This window comes from Heterodontus francisci, chromosome 23 (assembly GCF_036365525.1).
Source record: "Heterodontus francisci isolate sHetFra1 chromosome 23, sHetFra1.hap1, whole genome shotgun sequence".
In the NCBI taxonomy this organism is placed as follows: Eukaryota; Metazoa; Chordata; class Chondrichthyes; order Heterodontiformes; family Heterodontidae; genus Heterodontus; species Heterodontus francisci.
The window spans coordinates 54939005-54955717 of record NC_090393.1 but is presented as its reverse complement, the minus strand read 5'-3'; the positions used below and the strand labels follow the sequence as shown (position 1 = coordinate 54955717).

The following is a 16713-nucleotide window of genomic DNA, read 5'->3' as shown; positions in this document are numbered from 1 at the left end:
CTGGCTCAGTCATAGAAGACAGAGGGTAGCAGTGGAAGGGTGCTTTTCTGAATGGAGGGCTGTGACTAGTGGTGTTCCGCAGGGATCTGTGCTGGGACCTTTGCTGTTTGTAGTATACATAAATGATTTGGAGGAAAATGTAGCTGATCTGATTAGCAAGTTTGCGGATGACACAAAGGTTGGTGGAGTTGTGGATAGTGATGAGGATTGTCAGAGGATACAGCAGGATATAGATCGGTTGGAGACTTGGGCGGAGAAATGGCAGATGGAGTTTAATCCAGACAAATGTGAGGTAATGCATTTTGGAAGGTCTAATGCAGGTATACAGTAAATGGCAGAACCCTTAGGAGTATTGACAGGCAGAGAAATCTGGGAGTACAGGTCCACAGGTCACTGAAAGTGGCAACGCAGGTGGGTAAGGTAGTCAAGAAGGCATACGGCATGCTTGCCTTCATCGGTCGGGGCATAGAGTATAAAAATTGGCAAGTCATGCTGCAGCTATACAGAACTTTAGTTAGGCCACACTTAGAATATTGCGTGCAATTCTGGTTGCCACACTACCAGAAGGACGTGGAGGCTTTGGAGAGGGTACAGAAGATGTTTACCAGGATGTTGCCTGGTCTGGAGGGCATTAGCTATGAGGAGAGGTTGGATAATCTCGGATTGTTTTCACTGGAACGACGGAGGTGGAGGGGCGACATGATAGAGGTTTACAAAGTTATGAGCGGCATGGACAGAGTGGATAGTCAGAAGCTTTTTCCCCGGGTGGAAGAGTGCAGAAGGTTTTAGTTACTAGGGGACATAGGTTTAAGGTGCGAGGGGCAAAGTTTAGAGGGGATGTGCAAGGCAAGTTCTTTACACAGAGGGTGGTAAGTGCCTGGAACTTGCTGCCGGGGGAGGTGGTGGAAGCAGGTATGATAGCGACGTTTAAGAGGCATCATGACAAATACATGAATAGGATGGGAATAGAAGGATGCGGTCCCCGGAAGTGCAGAAGGTTTTAGTTTAGGCAGGCATCAAGATCAGTGCAGGCTTGGAGGGCTGAATGGCCTGTTCCTGTGCTGTACTGTTCTTTGTTCTTTGTTCTCCTAATATCAAAAGCCCATCTGGTTCACTAATGTCCTTTAGGGAAGGAAATCTGCTGTCCTCACCTGGTCTGTCCTACATGTGACTCAAGACCCACAGCAATGTGGTTGACTCTTAACTGCCCTGTGAAATGGCCTAGCAAGCCACTCAGTTGCACCAAACCACTACAGAAAAGTCAATGGACTGCAGTGGTTCTGGAAGGCGGCTCACCATAACCTTCATAAGGCAATTAGGGATGGACAACAAATGGTGGCCTTGCGAGCGATGCCCACATCCCATGAAAGAATAAAAAAAGTTATGGTGTTCCCAATAATTCCAGCCTTCTACAATCTACTCTTACGAGGAATTCAATTTATATAGTGTTACAGTCATTGCATGAGTTATCACAAGGAGTCATGTTTGGATGAGACTTCTCACCCCATTTGATCATTGATACACCCCATTGTATTGTATTAGCCAACTTCTATAGTTCACTGTTTTCTGATTTCATCTTCCTGTAACTCTTGTTTCTTACTTACTTTACTGCTAAAATACTGTTCACATTCCAATTTATATATATATGTGTTCCTTCATGGGATGTGGGCATTGCTGGCAAGGCGAGCATCCCGAATTGCCCTTGAGAAGGTGATGGTGAGCTGCCTCCTTGAACTGTTGCAGTCCATGCGGTGTAGGTACACTAACAGTGCTGTTTGGGAGGAAATTCTTATTCGAGTTTTCTGTAGCTGTTTGATACAACTGAATGGCTTGCTAGGCCATTTCCGAGGCCTGTTAAGTTGCGTTAGGCCAGAATAAGGACGGCAGATTTCCTTCCCTGAAGAACATTAGTGAACCATTGGTGGTAGTTTTGATGATCATCATTACTGATATTAGCTTTTTATTTCAGATGTATTAATTAATTGAATTTAAATTCCCCATCAGCAGTGGTGGGATCATCTGGGCCTCTGGATTATTAATCGAGTAACATTACCGCTATGCTACTGGGTGCACTTTAAAGGCAGAAGTAAGCAATGACAGTGACAACAGCTGCCAGCTTTTGCAAAGATGTGAAATCTATTTGACACGCTTCCTTGTCATGCTGAGATAATATGCAGCTCCAAGAGGCTGTCAGATATAAAGTGGCAAAAAAGATGCCAACTCATCAACGCCACTACAGTGGCCGGACATATTTAAACATCCAACAAAGCTGATAAACTTGTTTTGAAGAAAGAACAGCAACTGCCTGCAAGAGCAATACAACGATTGCTGAAGCCCATTGTGTATAGAAGCACCAAGCTTGAAACGACTAGAAAGAAAGAAAAATCAAGAAGTTGACGTCCAGTATAGGTAGGAAGAAAGTATTACTAAAGGCGGTAAAGAGTTTCATAAATAAATAGAGAAAATGTCGGTAATACTCAGCAGGTCAGGCAGTATTTGTGGAGAGGGAAACAGTTGACGTTTCAATTCATGATCTTTCATTATCTACCCGAAACGGTAACTCTACTTCTGTCTCCACAGATGCTACGTGGCCTACTGCGTACTTCCAGCATTTTCTGTTTTTAGTTTGAGATTTCCAGCATGCGCAGTTCTTTACTTTTATTAAAGAGATTCCGTTTTGGAGTCGGAAGAGAGAACGAATTTGCGTGCGAGACAGTGTGTAAGGGGATAAAGGAATATATCTTCCGAACTAAGAAGCAATATTGGGGACAAGTTCAAAGAAAGAAAGGCTTGTATAGTATTAAGATAATAAAACAAGAAAGTCACATAGAAAGTTGCTGGAGGTTAGAGGTGACATTTTCTTCTTTCACTTTACTCCTGAATTGCAGATCTGTGCTATAATTTGGGATGTTGCCCAATTCTTCCGTTTTGGAATCACATTGGAAAGGTTTCTATGACAGGCTGGCATTCCTATGATTCAAACTCTGCAGTCTTATGTGCAAAGTTGGGCACCCAGATATAACAATTGCCCACTATTTACTGCAAGTAGTTCAACGCAGATCTTATGAGTTGCCCACTGCGTTCGCCTGTTTCCTTAGAAAAATTGAGGTCTTCAGACCAATGAATGCATCCTAAAACTAATAATGATTGTTTATAGCTGAATATTACATGAACACGGAGAGACACAGCAAGATATGGAGAGTGTGATACTTAAAAAACCCCCAATAAAAGTAGTATCAGTCCATAAGAAGTTCAAATAGAATATATTTCTTAAACAACTTGCTACATAACAAGAAGTTTGGACAAAACCTTTTGTTTTACCCTTCGCTGTGTAATGTATTTGAATGATATGGAGCTCCTGGGGAAATTTTCCAGGTGGGTTCTCCCACTGTAACTTCAGTGGAAACTGTGCAGAAATTGCATACGCTGCTATTCGAGCTATTCATTGAGGTTTCTGCCGATTTTCCACAGTGGAAACTGTGCAGAAATTGCATACGCTGCTATTCGAGCTATTCATTGAGGTTTCTGCCGATTTTCCACTGAAGTTGTGACCAGAAATTCGGATAAACCCCGCAGAAATATTACCTCCAGACGTCCAATGAAAGCTAAATAAATGAGTAAGATACACTGTAACTTATACCAGAAGAATTATTTAATTCTCCTTCAAGCCACACACCATCCTGACTTGCAACTATATCGCCGTTTTTTCACTGTGGCTGGATCAAAATCCTGGAACTCCCTTCCAAACAGCACTGTAGGTGTACTTAGCCCACATGGACTGCAGCGGTTCAAGAAGGCAGCTCACCACCACCTTCTCAAGGGCAATTAGGAATGGGCAATAAATGCTGGCATAGCCAACGACACCCACATCCCAGGAACGAAGATTAAAAAAATAATAATGTTGTAGTCATTCTGTTAAAGTCAACTCTCAGAACTAGTAGGCTGGGGTTTGATGCCCATGCATTATTGCCACCCTGCAGACCTTTATCTTTAATAATTCAGGAATCAGAGAAACTAAGTTTGTCTGGTTTAATGTCTGTAAATCTACATATGTTAACATTTTAAAAAGTCTATTTCGTATCGAATATAAACTCATATCCTAATTTCCCCCTACTGTTATAAGACAGTGAGCGTGCAAAATACCACTGTCCTCTAAGGAAGTAACAACTTCATCAATTTGTTCTCGAAGGCAAGAGGAGCTTTGGCATAGACACACAATCTATGGTCCTCCATGCTATATTTCAGAAAAGGACGACAACTTTAATTTTAAATGTAGTACGTTGAAAATTGTATGAGATAAGTACATAGATTTCCAAAATAAAAACAAACCGTGCTTTCACTGCAAGGTGCATGAAGGGCAAAACCTCACTCCCTTACCTTGAGGTTTGGCTTCAGGGAAGTGAGGCATTTTCACTTTACAGAACTCACTTTGCTACACATGGCCTTCAAAACAAAGGGGGAAAGAGCCTCAGAACTATCTAAGACTTATTCTAGGGTCGTTCAGAGTTTGTAAAAGTTATGTTTGTTTTGTTTCAAAACGAACAATTACATTTAAATAGCGCCTTAATCATAAATAAAGAAGAAATTTAACAGGAAGGTAATGAGCTAAAATTGACACTGAGCCAAAGGAGAGATTTGGATCGGTGATTAAAAGCTTGGTCAAATAGGTAAGTCTTAACAAAATGTTAAAGGAGGAGAAGTGGAGAAGTTTAGGGTGAGAATCCCAGAGATTAAGGTTTATACCGCTGAGGCGGTGCAGTTAGTTGCATCAGTTGGTAACACTCTTTCCTCTGGGACAGGGGATCGTGAGATCAAGTCCCACTCCAGAGACTTGTGTGCAGTGCTGAGGGAAAGCTGCACTGTGGGAAGTTCTGGCTTTCGGATAAGATGTTAGACCAAACAATTCGAAAAATATCTGCCCTTCCGGGTGGATGTAAAAGATCCCATGGGCAATATTTCGAAAAAGAGCAGTGGAGTTTTCCCTAGCATCCTGGTCAACATTTATCCCTGAACCAGCATCCCAAAAATAGTGTCGGTCATTATCTCATTGCTGTGAGGGACCTTGACCTGTACAAACTGGGAGCTGTGTTTCCTGCCTTACAACAGTGACGACATGTCTGTAAAGGCATTTGGGACATGCTGAGGTCGGAAAGGGGCTCAATATAAATACAGGACGAGTTGGATGAATTTGAAGAGACAGGGTCTACAAAAAAAAGTTTCGACAGGACTTAATTTGTTTGCAAATGGTAGTCAATGAGGCGGATCACACTGAAACATTTTTCGGGATTGCACATAGGGAATGCCCATTTAACATGTGGCAGGTGAATCCGCTCTATGTAAACAATAGTATTCAGCGCGTTGCTGAACATTTTAAAGCAAATCTTAAAGGAAACATCTTTACTAGAAGGAGCGATAAACAACTAGAATAAGCTACCCTGCCAGGTAGTCGAGTCAAAGGCACGAGTTCAAGGTGCAGTTCGACGATAAGCTGGCTGAAGTGAAGCACTGACAGGATCTGCTAAATGAAGCTAATGATTATCTTCTAACTCTTGACCTTTTTCCTCGAGTTCTTATGCATATCAAAATGCTTTACACATTTTTAAGGCAGTACAGGTCAGTATCTGGTATGCCTATTATGCATTAATACGCAACAATACCCTTTAGTCTCGAGTTACTGTGAATTATAATCGGGAAAAATGAACCCATTCATTTTAATCAACCAAACCAATAAAACTTAAATTGCTAATGACTACAGAACTCGAAGACCTGTTGGTGAGTTCGTATTGTGACATGTTGTTCTGATGCAGCGTACACTCGGTGTACGTCTTAACACGATAAGGCTGTTTATTTCAGCCAACGAGTTGTTTGTGGTTACTTCGCCTCCTTTATCAGCGAGAGCAGAGAACCCTCTCTGGAACGGGCAGGGCGCCCGACATGGTCACTCAAGATTAAAAAGAGATGAAGGGTTTTTATTCAAAGAACAAAGAACAGCACAGCATAGGAACAGGCCATTTGGTCCTCCAAGCCTGCGCCGATCTTGATGCCTGTCGAAAACGAGACTCCCGAATGGTATGTTGCCTCCCAGGTGCACGGGTCAGGGATGTCTCAGATCGGCTGCAGAACATTCTGAAGGGGGAGGGTGAACAGCCAGTTGTCGTTGTGCACATAGGCACCAATGATATAGGTAAAAAACGGGATGAGGTCCTACAAGCAGAATTTAGGGAGTTAGGAGCCAAGTTAAAAAGTAGGACCTCAGAGGTAGTAATCTCAGGATTGCGACCAGTGCCACGTGCTAGTCAGAGTAGAAATGAAAAAATAGTCAGGATGAATGCGTGGCTTGAGAGATGGTGCAGGAGGGAGGGGTTCAGATTTTTGGGACATTGGGACCGGTTCTGGGGGAGGTGGGACTATTACAAATTGGACGGTCTACACCTGGGCTGGACTGGAACCAATGTCCTTGGGGGTGCTTTTGCTAACGCTGTTGGGGAGGGTTTAAACTAATGTGGCAGGGGGATGGGAACCAAATGAAGAGGACAGTGGACAGTAAGGATGCAGTAACTAAAGCCTGTAAGGAGCTAGATAATGAAGTCAGCATGACTAAGGGGAAGAGTAGGCAGGGAGCAGATGATGAACGCAAAGGGACTGGTGGTCTGAGGTGCATTTGTTTTAATGCAAGAAGTGTAGTAGGTAAGGCAGATGAACTTAGGGCTTGGATTAGTACCTGGGAGTATGATGTTATTGCTATTACTGAGACTTGGTTGAAGGAAGGGCACGGTTGGCAACTAAATATCCCAGGATATCGATGCTTCAGGTGGGATAGAGAGGGAGGTAAAAGGGGTGAAGGAGTTGCATTACTGGTCAAAGAGGATATCACAGCTGTGCTGAAGGAGGGCACTATGGAGGACTCGAGCAGTGAGGCAATATGGGCAGAACTCAGAAATAGGAAGGGTGCGGTAGCAATGTTGGGGCTGTACTACAGGCGTCTCAACAGTGAGCGTAAGATAGAGGTACAAATATGTAAACAGATTATGGAAAGATATAGGAGCAACAGGGTGGTGGTGATAGGAGATTTTAATTTTCCCAACATTGACTGGGATTCACGTAGTGTTAGAGGACAAGATGGAGCAGAATTTGTAACGAGCATCCAGGAGGGTTTTCTAGAGCAGTATGTAAATAGTTCAACTCGGGAAGGGGCCATACTGGACCTGGTGTTGGGGAATGAGCCCGGCCAAGTGGTTGATGTTTCAGTAGGGGACTACTTTGGGAATAGTGATCACAATTCCGTAAGTTTTAGAATACTCATGGACAAAGACGAGAGTGGTCCTAAAGGAAGAGTGCTAAATTGGGGGAAGGCCAACTATACCAAAATTCGGCAGGAGCTGGGGAATGTAGATTGGGAGCAGCTGTTTGAAGATAAATCCACATTTGATATGTGGGAGGCTTTTAAAGAGAGGTTGGTTAGCGTGCAGGAGAGACATGTTCCTGTGAAAATGAAGGATAGAAATGGCAAGATTAGGGAACCATGGATGACAGGTGAAATTGTGAAACTAGCTGAGAGGAAAAAGGAAGCATACATAAGGTCTAGGCGGCTGAAGAAAGACGAAGCTTTGGAAGAATATCGGGAGTGTAAGACCAATCTGAAACGAGGAATTAAGAGGGCTAAAAGGGGTCATGAAATATCTTTAGCAAACAGGGTTAAGGAAAATCCCAAAGCCTTTTATTCATATATAAGGAGCAAGAGGGTAACTAGAGAAAGGATTGGCCCACTCAAGGACAAAGGAGGAAAATTATGCGTGGAGTCAGAGAAAATGGGTGAGATTCTAAACGAGTACTTTGCATCGGTATTCACCGAGGAGAGGGACATGACGGATGTTGAGGTTAGGGATAGATGTTTGATTACTCCAGGTCAAGTCGGCATAAGGAGGGAGGAAGTGTTGGGTATTCTAAAAGGCATTAAGGTGGACAAGTCCCCAGGTCCGGATGGGATCTATCCCAGGTTACTGAGGGAAGCGAGAGAGGAAATAGCTGGGGCCTTAACAGATATCTTTGCAGCATCCTTAAACACGGGTGAGGTCCCGGAGGACTGGAGAATTGCTAATGTTGTGCCCTTGTTTAAGAAGGGTAGCAGGGATAATCCAGGTAATTATAGACCGGTGAGCCTGACGTCAGTGGTAGGGAAGCTGCTGGAGAAGATACTGAGGGATAGGATCTATTCCCATTTGGAAGAAAATGGGCTTATCAGTGATAGGCAACATGGTTTGTGCAGGGAAGGTCATGTCTTAGCAACTTAATAGAATTCTTTGAGGAAGTGACAAAGTTGATTGATGAGGGAAGGGCTGTAGATGTCATATACATGGACTTCAGTAAGGCGTTTGATAAGGTTCCCCATGGTAGGTAGATGGAGAAAATGAAGTCGCATGGGATCCAGGGTGTACTAGCTAGATGGATAAAGAACTGGCTGGGCAACAGGAGACAGAGAGTAGCAGTGGAAGGGAGTTTCTCAAAATGGAGACGTGTGACCAGTGGTGTTCCACAGGGATCCGTGCTGGGACCACTGTTGTTTGTGATATACATAAATGATTTGGAGGAAAGTATAGGTGGTCTGATTAGCAAGTTTGCAGACGACACTAAGATTGGTGGAGTAGCAGATAGTGAAGGGGACTGTCAGAGAATACAGCAGAATAGAGATAGATTGGAGAGTTGGGCAGAGAAATGGCAGATGGAGTTCAATCCGGGCAAATGTGAGGTGATGCATTTTGGAAGATCCAATTCAAGAGTGAACTATACAATAAATGGAAAAGTCCTGGGGAAAATTGATGTACAGAGAGATTTGGGTGTTCAGGTCCATTGTTCCCTGAAGGTGGCAACGCAGGTCAATAGAGTGGTCAAGAAGGCATACGGCATGCTTTCCTTCATCGGACGGGGTATTGAGTACAAGAGTTGGCAGGTCATGTTACAGTTGTATAAGACTTTGGTTCGGCCACATTTGGAATACTGCGTGCAGTTCTGGTCGCCACATTACCAAAAGGATGTAGATGCTTTGGAGAGGGTGCAGAGGAGGTTCACCAGGATGTTGCCTGGTATGGAGGGCGCTAGCTATGAAGAGAGGTTGAGTAGATTAGGATTATTTTCATTAGAAAGACGGAGGTTGAGGGGGGACCTGATTGAGGTGTACAAAATCATGAGAGGTATAGACAGGGTGGATAGCAAGAAGCTTTTTCCCAGAGTGGGGGATTCAATTACTAGAGGTCACGAGTTCAAAGTGAGAGGGGAAAAGTTTAGGGGGGATATGCGTGGAAAGTTCTTTACGCAGAGGGTGGTGGGTGCCTAGAACACGTTGCCAGTGGAGGTGGTAGACGCGGGCATGATAGCGTCTTTTAAGATGTATCTAGACAGATACATGAATGGGCTGGAAGCAAAGAGATACAGACCCTTAGAAAATAGGTGACAGGTTTAGATCGAGGATCTGGATCGGCGCAGGCTTGGAGGGCCGAAGGGCCTGTTCCTGTGCTGTAATTTTCTTTGTTCTTTGTTCTTGTTCTTAAACTAAAACCTTCTGCACTTCCGGGGACCGCATCCTTCTATTCCCATCCTATACATGTATTTGTCAAGATGCCTCTTCAACGTCGCTATCGTACCTGCTTCCACCACCTCCCCCGGCAGCAAGTTCCAGGCACTCACCACCCTCTGTGTAAAGAACTTGCCTCGCACATCCCCTCTAAACTTTGCCCCTCGCACTTTAAACCTATGTCCCCTAGTAACTAAAACCTTCTGCACTCTTCCACCCTGGGAAAAAGCTTCTGACTATCCACTCTGTCCATGCCGCTCATAACTTTGTAAACCTCTATCATGTTGCCCCTCCACCTCCGTCGTTCCAGTGAAAACAATCCGAGTTTAACCAACCTCTCCTCATAGCAAATGCCCTCCAGACCAGGCAACATCCTGGTAAACCTCTTCTGTACCCTCTCCAAAGCCTCCACGTCCTTCTGGTAGTGTGGCGACCAGAATTGCACGCAATATTCTAAATTCGAATTACATCAGTGTAAATATTTGTGCACATGTGGAGAATATGAATTTGATTTCCCGTAATTTAGCTGATAAGAATGAGGTATTATTGTGGAAGGCGATACATATTGGAAGACACTAAAAGGTAATTGAGGCATTTAATGTAATCAGTGCGATCGCGTGCGACATTCAGTCGATCTAATATGTCATATTTTATGGCAGGTTTTTTTTCAAAAAATATATATTCTTGGTTTTTGGTAACCAGTGGGCATGCATAACTGCCAAGGACATATAAATATGGAATGAAGTGTTGAATGAAGAGGATTTCTCCTGGTTATATTCCGAACGTGGTGTCTCTGAGATTTAAGGTTAGTAAAACGGATTATTATTTTCGAATCAATGCAGCCATAACGGATAATAAAGCAATTTTCCTGCAAGTGGTCCCAGAAATTTCTCGGTCTGTTGGTAATTTATACGGGAGTGCGATGGACACCCCCACCCCATAAATGGCATGGAAAACTACCTTTTTTTCTTTTCTCCCGGTTTGTACCACTTTCCAGACAAATCAAACACATGAGGGCGGGTGGCAGCGCCGCAAAATTTCTGTGCATTTTTTATGCAATTCTTTTCATGCAGAAAAATGTCCCAAAACGACTTACAGGGTTGTAATAGAAGGAGATAGAAGACACCGCAGCAGGGAATTTTAGGGAAGAGTGAGCAATCCAAGATATATGTCCAGAGCGATGGGTTATGAAAAAAAAAAAGCTGGGGAAGCATTACAACGAAGTATCGCATCAGTACTATGCCTAATGCCACCCTAATTCTGGCTCTGACTGGTGGCTACAAATGTAAAACTCTGCCCCCTAATGTGATTGGCTTATTCTATTTCTCTGAAATTGTGGTATTTTCATTTTATTGATGCATTTCTCCCATATTTGGCAGGTCGCCAATTATTGGGTGGTTGAAAAGTGAGTCCCAGTCTCCCAGTAATGATTTCACCTTCTGTTCATTTGCATGTTCCTTTAATTTTCGCCACTTTTCTCGGCTGTAAATAATAAATGAGTAGACGAATAATTACGCAGCGACTGATTATTTGGAATGCACGGCCTGGAAACAGACTCAATAGTAACTTTCAAAGTGGAATTCGATATATACTTGAATAGGAAAGGAACCGCATGTATCTGGGGAAAGATCCGAGGAGTGGGAGTTGTTGGGCAGCTCTTGCAAAGAGCGGACACCAGCACGGTGGCTGAATGGCTACCTTTTGTATTGCATGCCTATGACTGGGTGGCCTTTCAAAATGGTTTGCCATCTTGACTACGCGATTATTCCTCATGTATAACTCTCAAAATTCATAACTGGGAAACGTATTGGAGCCCAGGGAGGAGCAAATGCAGCCCAAACCCATTTCCACATGAAGTCGCTCAATAGATGCACTTCTCAATATACTGGAGAGACGAGACCATACACTGGCTCACTCGTATCTGTCCTCCGCCTAAACGCTGTGAACAGCTCCCCAGCACAGATGTAAGTCCCAATCCAGGAAGTATCAGCTCTGCCTGGCTTGATAACATGTGTGGCGCATTTAACCAATGAGACTCAAATGACATCATTTTCCAAGGAGGGTTGAGCTGCCAAAACTCACGTTTCATTTATATTATCCTCCCATTTATTGTTTTAGCAAAACCAGAGAAGAGCAGTGAGATAAATTTGTAGACAGTCCGATAGGCAATACATCAGAAATCGCAACTAAAAACGTAACTATGTTGTAACTGTTCGATAAAGGCTGTTGGGGTTGGAGCTCTCCGAGAAGAAACAAGGTTTGCGATAGTTGGAATATATCTCAGTTTTGTATTTAAATGTTTTTCTTGAAGCCATTTTGATGAAAATTTAATCTTCGTGTCCTTTACGATATTTTGAAATAAAGTAATGAAACATTCGTGCAATTGTACTTGAAGGAATGAAACTTAGTATAACCTTTGTGGCTGGGTCCTATCCCTTTGTGGCATTGAGCACTTGTGCTCCATGCGAGGTTTCTGCCCCCCCCCCCCCCCTGAGCTCGCATTGGGATATCTGCGTTACAGTTTGACTTGCATTATGTCTGGGTATTACGTCTCATTACTTTGACTATAATGGGGAAATGCTGGTGTAGTGGAAATGTCATTTGAATAATAATCCAAAGGCCCAGGCTAATGGCGTGGGGACATGGTTTCAAATCCCATCACCGCAGCTAGTCTCAGTAATGGTTCCATGAAACTATCAATTGTTGTAAAAAGCCATTTGGTTCAGTAATGCCCTTTAGAGATGGAAATCTGTTGTCCTTACCTGGTCTGGCCGACATCTGACTGCAGACCCACAGCAATGCCCTCTGAAGCGGCCTAACTCAGGTGTCAAGGACAATTAGGGATGTGCAACAAATGCTGGCCTTGCCAGCAATGCCCACATCCCATAAAATAATTTTAAAAAGTTCAGATAAGATTCTAAATTTCATTTTTACAAGTGTCATGGGCTATATTTTTACTAGGCATTGTATTTTCCATTTATTGTCTTTTGTGCATGTTTTTGTACTTCTCACAATCAGTGGCTTTTTAATGCCTTATTTTTTCAGCTAACCCGTGAATTTTGATCCAAACAATGCAAATAGCGAGACAGCAAGATGTTTTCCTTGTGTTTCTCTCTTTGGTTCCCGTGGCGGTCTTCCAGTGTCCTGTAACGTGTCTCTGTTCCGGGACGTCAATGGACTGCAGCAGTCGGGAGCTGAATGTGAGCACAATTCCCATGCACTTTGCGGCCACCGTCACTGAGATCAAATTGAACAACAACAAACTATCTTCCATCCCCAATGGCCTCTTTGACCCTCTGCAGTACCTGAGATTAGTTTCATTGGACAATAACCCATGGATCTGTGATTGTAACATTTTATACCTGAGATCCTGGCTTCTCAAACAGGAAGACCGAACTCAATATAAGAACATAAAATGTTCCTCGCCGGCGGAGTTCCAGGGCAGACTGATCTTATATCTAACGGAGGATGAAGTTGTTTCCACCTGTCAGGACTGGTACTGTAGCCTTGCTGTGATGTGGCAGATCGGGCTTTTCATCTTCATTGTCATTCAGGCAATTCTTCTGATATTTGTAATAATATTTCTGAGAAGATTTGAGGCTTTTTCGAAGGAGGCGATCCGAGCACCGAAAGAAGAACATTTTCGGAATGCAATGTGAAGAGGACTGCTTACTGGCCCAACACCGTCCAAGTAGAGTCCAGTTGAAACTTCAACAAACTTGAACGTTTATTAGTGACATAAATAATGGCAAGGCTTCTGTTTTAAACACACCGCGCTGAAATTCCGCGCTGCTACTACCATTTCTCCAGAAGCTCCACTGATCTCTTACGGGGGGAAGCCCGCGGAAAGTTCAACCGCCTGTCTTTATTTGCCCAACATCTATGCAAATGTAAGGTTACCTGGAATTGTCTAGAGAGTCTGTGTACACTCCCTGACGTTTCCATTGCCAGTTTTAATTGGAATTCTATCTTGATTAATGGCGAGACTGCCTGAAGTTATGATTTAATAGTTAAGAAAAAAAGTATTTAAGGCCGAACCTCATTTCAGTAATTCGACGGTTTGGGAAGATTAAATGGAAGCTGGGACTACGTTTAGTATAAATGATACAAATACATCGAGATACTGCAAATGCATAGGATCACGGACAATACACCAGAAAGGCAGACAACTGATGATGCCTGGCAGAAAATGAATCCAGAAATGGAACTCGCACTGCAGGAATGAAGACCTTTGATAAAGCAGGCAAAATATTCCTAACGAACGAGGTTGTCAATAACGTCACCCAAAACACTGAAATCTTTTTAGTGTTATTTTAAACATGGATAATAAAGTTAACCTTCTGGACTGTACATGGTAATGTAGGATAACGATTGTTTTCTGTTATGCTCGTTAACCCAGCAAAAGCTCTGCCAATGTTGTACTGAAATCATGATGTTCTGCTTTTACTAATGTAGATTCTGTTGAGCAATGCTAAATATCGGTCATTTCGTAGCAGCTGATGGTAACAATTGCAGTGTGCGAAAATAATAAAAGTTAATGAAATATCTGTTGACCGTGTCCAGCCTTTTGATGTTGTAATGTCAATGGTAAAGAATGTAAGGCAATCCAAATTAGACAAAATAATCCATTGCACCTAGAAGCGATTATCAACCCTGTTTCATTCCTTAGATTTTGGTGGAGGAGGAAGCCTGTCCGTGTCTCTCCAGCTGAAATGGATACATATTAAAATTGTGACTTCCATCTTTCCTACATGGCAGTTTTCCTATGTCTCTTGAAAACTTCACTATGAAATGTAATCACCCCACTATAAATCGATCAGGACTTAGCAGAGTAGAGACAACACTTTAATGATTTTTATGCTCTTTCGCTGCACGTTATATTCCCATAGCCAAGCTGTTCCAGTATAGCTACAACACTGGCATCTACCCGGTAACGTGGAAAATTGCCCGGGTATGTCCTGTACACAAAAAGCAGGTCAAGTCCAACCTGACCAATTACTGCTTCATCAGTCTACTCTCAATCATCAGTAAAATGATGGAAGGTGTCATTGACAGTGCTATCAAGCAATACTTGCTTAGCAATAACCTGCTCAGTGATACCCAGTTTGGGTTCCAACAGGGCCACTCAGCTCCTGACCTCATTACAGCCTTGGTTCAAACAGGGACAAAAGAGCTGAACTCAAGAGGTGAGGTGAGAGTGACTGCCCTTGACATCAAGGCAGCATTTGACCGAGTATGGCATCAAGGAGCCCTAGCAAAACTGGAGTCAATGGAAATCAGGGGGGAAACTCTCTGCTGGTTGGAATTGTACCTAGCAGAAAGGAAGATGATTGTGGTTGTTGGAGGTCAATCATCTCAGCTCCAGGACATCACTGCAGGTATACTTCAGGGTAGTGTCCTAGGCCCAACCATCTTCAGCTGCTTCATCAATGACCTTCTTCAATCATAAGGTCAGGAGTGGGGATGTTCGCTAATGATTGCACAATGTTCAGCACCATTTGCGACTCCTCAGATACTGAAGCAGTCCATGTAGAAATGCAACAAGTCCTGGACAATATCCAGGCTTGGGCTGATAAGTGGCAAGTAACATTCGCACCACACAAGTGCCAGGCAATGACCATCTCCAACAAGAGAGAATCTGAGCATCTCTCCTTGCAATGGCATTACGATGGGTTTGTTTTCCCGTTTATACGTTGAGTTTAGTTTAACCAGCGTTACCTTGGTTCATTTCGATGTTATTTGGGAGACAGATTGCAGTTTCGCGAAATCTGCTCCACAGCGATGCTGCTGGTCAGTGAGGGAATTATTTTTTCAATTCGACCTCCCAACAGTGGTGATGCGAAACAAAATCGTTCGCTGTTTTCCTGCACTTGGGGAGTGCAGCTAACTGAATGGAAAAAAAATCTAACGCAGACATTATGGGTTTATCGTAGGTGGAGACAAAATAACCACGTATTATGATTGAAAACAACTCTCACATTTCGAGATCTCGGCGCATTTGAAGTCAGATCAATATCAGTTATTGGCGCTGAATACAATGTGATGCTATTCGGTTATTTAAATAGTTTATCATTGCATGTAATTGCAGAGAATCTACAGCAGAGCAACAGGCCATTTCAGCCCCTTGACCTTGTTCAGGCATTTAACTAGATCATGGTTAAGAATATAAGATATAGGATCACCAGTGGGCCGTTTCAGTCCTTCGCGCCTGCGCCGCCATCCAATAAGATAATGTCTGATCTTCTACCTGAACTTCAATTTCCCGCCCAATTTCCATAACTCTTGATTCCTTCAGTATCCAAAAATCTATGATCTCTGTCTTGAATAGAATCAACGTCTGAGCATTCACAGCCTTCTATGATAGAGAATTCCGAAGATTCACAACCCTTTGAGTGAAGAAATTTCTCCCCATCTAAATAGCTGACCCCTTATTCTGAGACTGGCCACTGATGTGATTGATCTGTGCCTCAATTCCATTTCTCCACCTTTGTTCCATATCACTTGATGCTTTGATCGAACAACAATCTAACTAGACAGTGAGAGATTGTTTCCGCTGGTAGAGGAACCTGATACACATGGGCACAGTCTCAGAATAAGGGGCCGATCAGTTAGGACGGAGACCAGGAGAAATTACTTCACTTAAAGCGTTGTGGATGCTCCATTGTTGAATACATTTAAGGCTGGGGTAGACAGTTTTTTGGTCTCTCAGGGAATCAAGGGATATGGTGAGTGGGCGGGAAAGTGGAGTTGAAGCCTAAACTCAGCCATGATTGTTTTGAATAGTGGAGCAGGCTCGATGGGCCATATGGTCTACTCCATCTCCTATTTCTTATGTTCTTGTGTTCTCGATTGTTAAAACTCAAGGGGTTAAATTTTGTGGTGTCTGTAATAGTGACTTTAAAGAGGAGATAGTTCAGGTATAGTCAAGGTACATTCCCATGAGGGGGAAAGATAGGACAAACAGATACTGAGCTCCCCGGATGACAAAAGAGATAGAGAGTAGGATGAAAAAGAAAATGGTGCATATGACAAATATCAGATGGATAATACAATTAAGAACCAGGCTGAATATCAAAGGTTCAGCGGGGAACTGAAAAACAAATAAGAGAAGTAAAGACAGATTATGAGAAGAGACTAGCAGTAAC

The 16713-nt window shown here is 43.1% G+C and overlaps 1 protein-coding gene across 4 annotated transcripts; it reads left to right on the top strand.

Annotated features, from left to right (window-relative positions):
• Positions 1-2195: 2195 nt before the first annotated feature.
• gp1bb (glycoprotein Ib platelet subunit beta) lies at positions 2196-14119 on the top strand. Of its 4 annotated transcripts, none has more exons than XM_068055325.1 (3): positions 2196-2409; positions 10228-10373; positions 12614-14119. In XM_068055325.1, the coding sequence occupies exon 3, from the start codon at positions 12640-12642 to the stop codon at positions 13225-13227; it is 588 nt and encodes a 195-aa protein (XP_067911426.1). In that variant the 5' UTR covers positions 2196-2409; positions 10228-10373; positions 12614-12639; the 3' UTR covers positions 13228-14119. The 4 variants fall into 4 exon arrangements, with proteins under 4 accessions (XP_067911426.1, XP_067911427.1, XP_067911428.1 ...); XM_068055326.1 differs by lacking the exon at positions 2196-2409 and adding an exon at positions 5900-6069; XM_068055327.1 differs by lacking the exon at positions 2196-2409 and adding an exon at positions 9298-10150.
• Positions 14120-16713: the final 2594 nt, after the last annotated feature.

What these genes read in the sequence shown, in the direction of transcription:
- gp1bb (XM_068055325.1), top strand. Translation starts at nt 12,640, where the DNA reads ATGCAAATAGCGAGACAGCAAGATGTTTTCCTTGTGTTTCTCTCTTTG.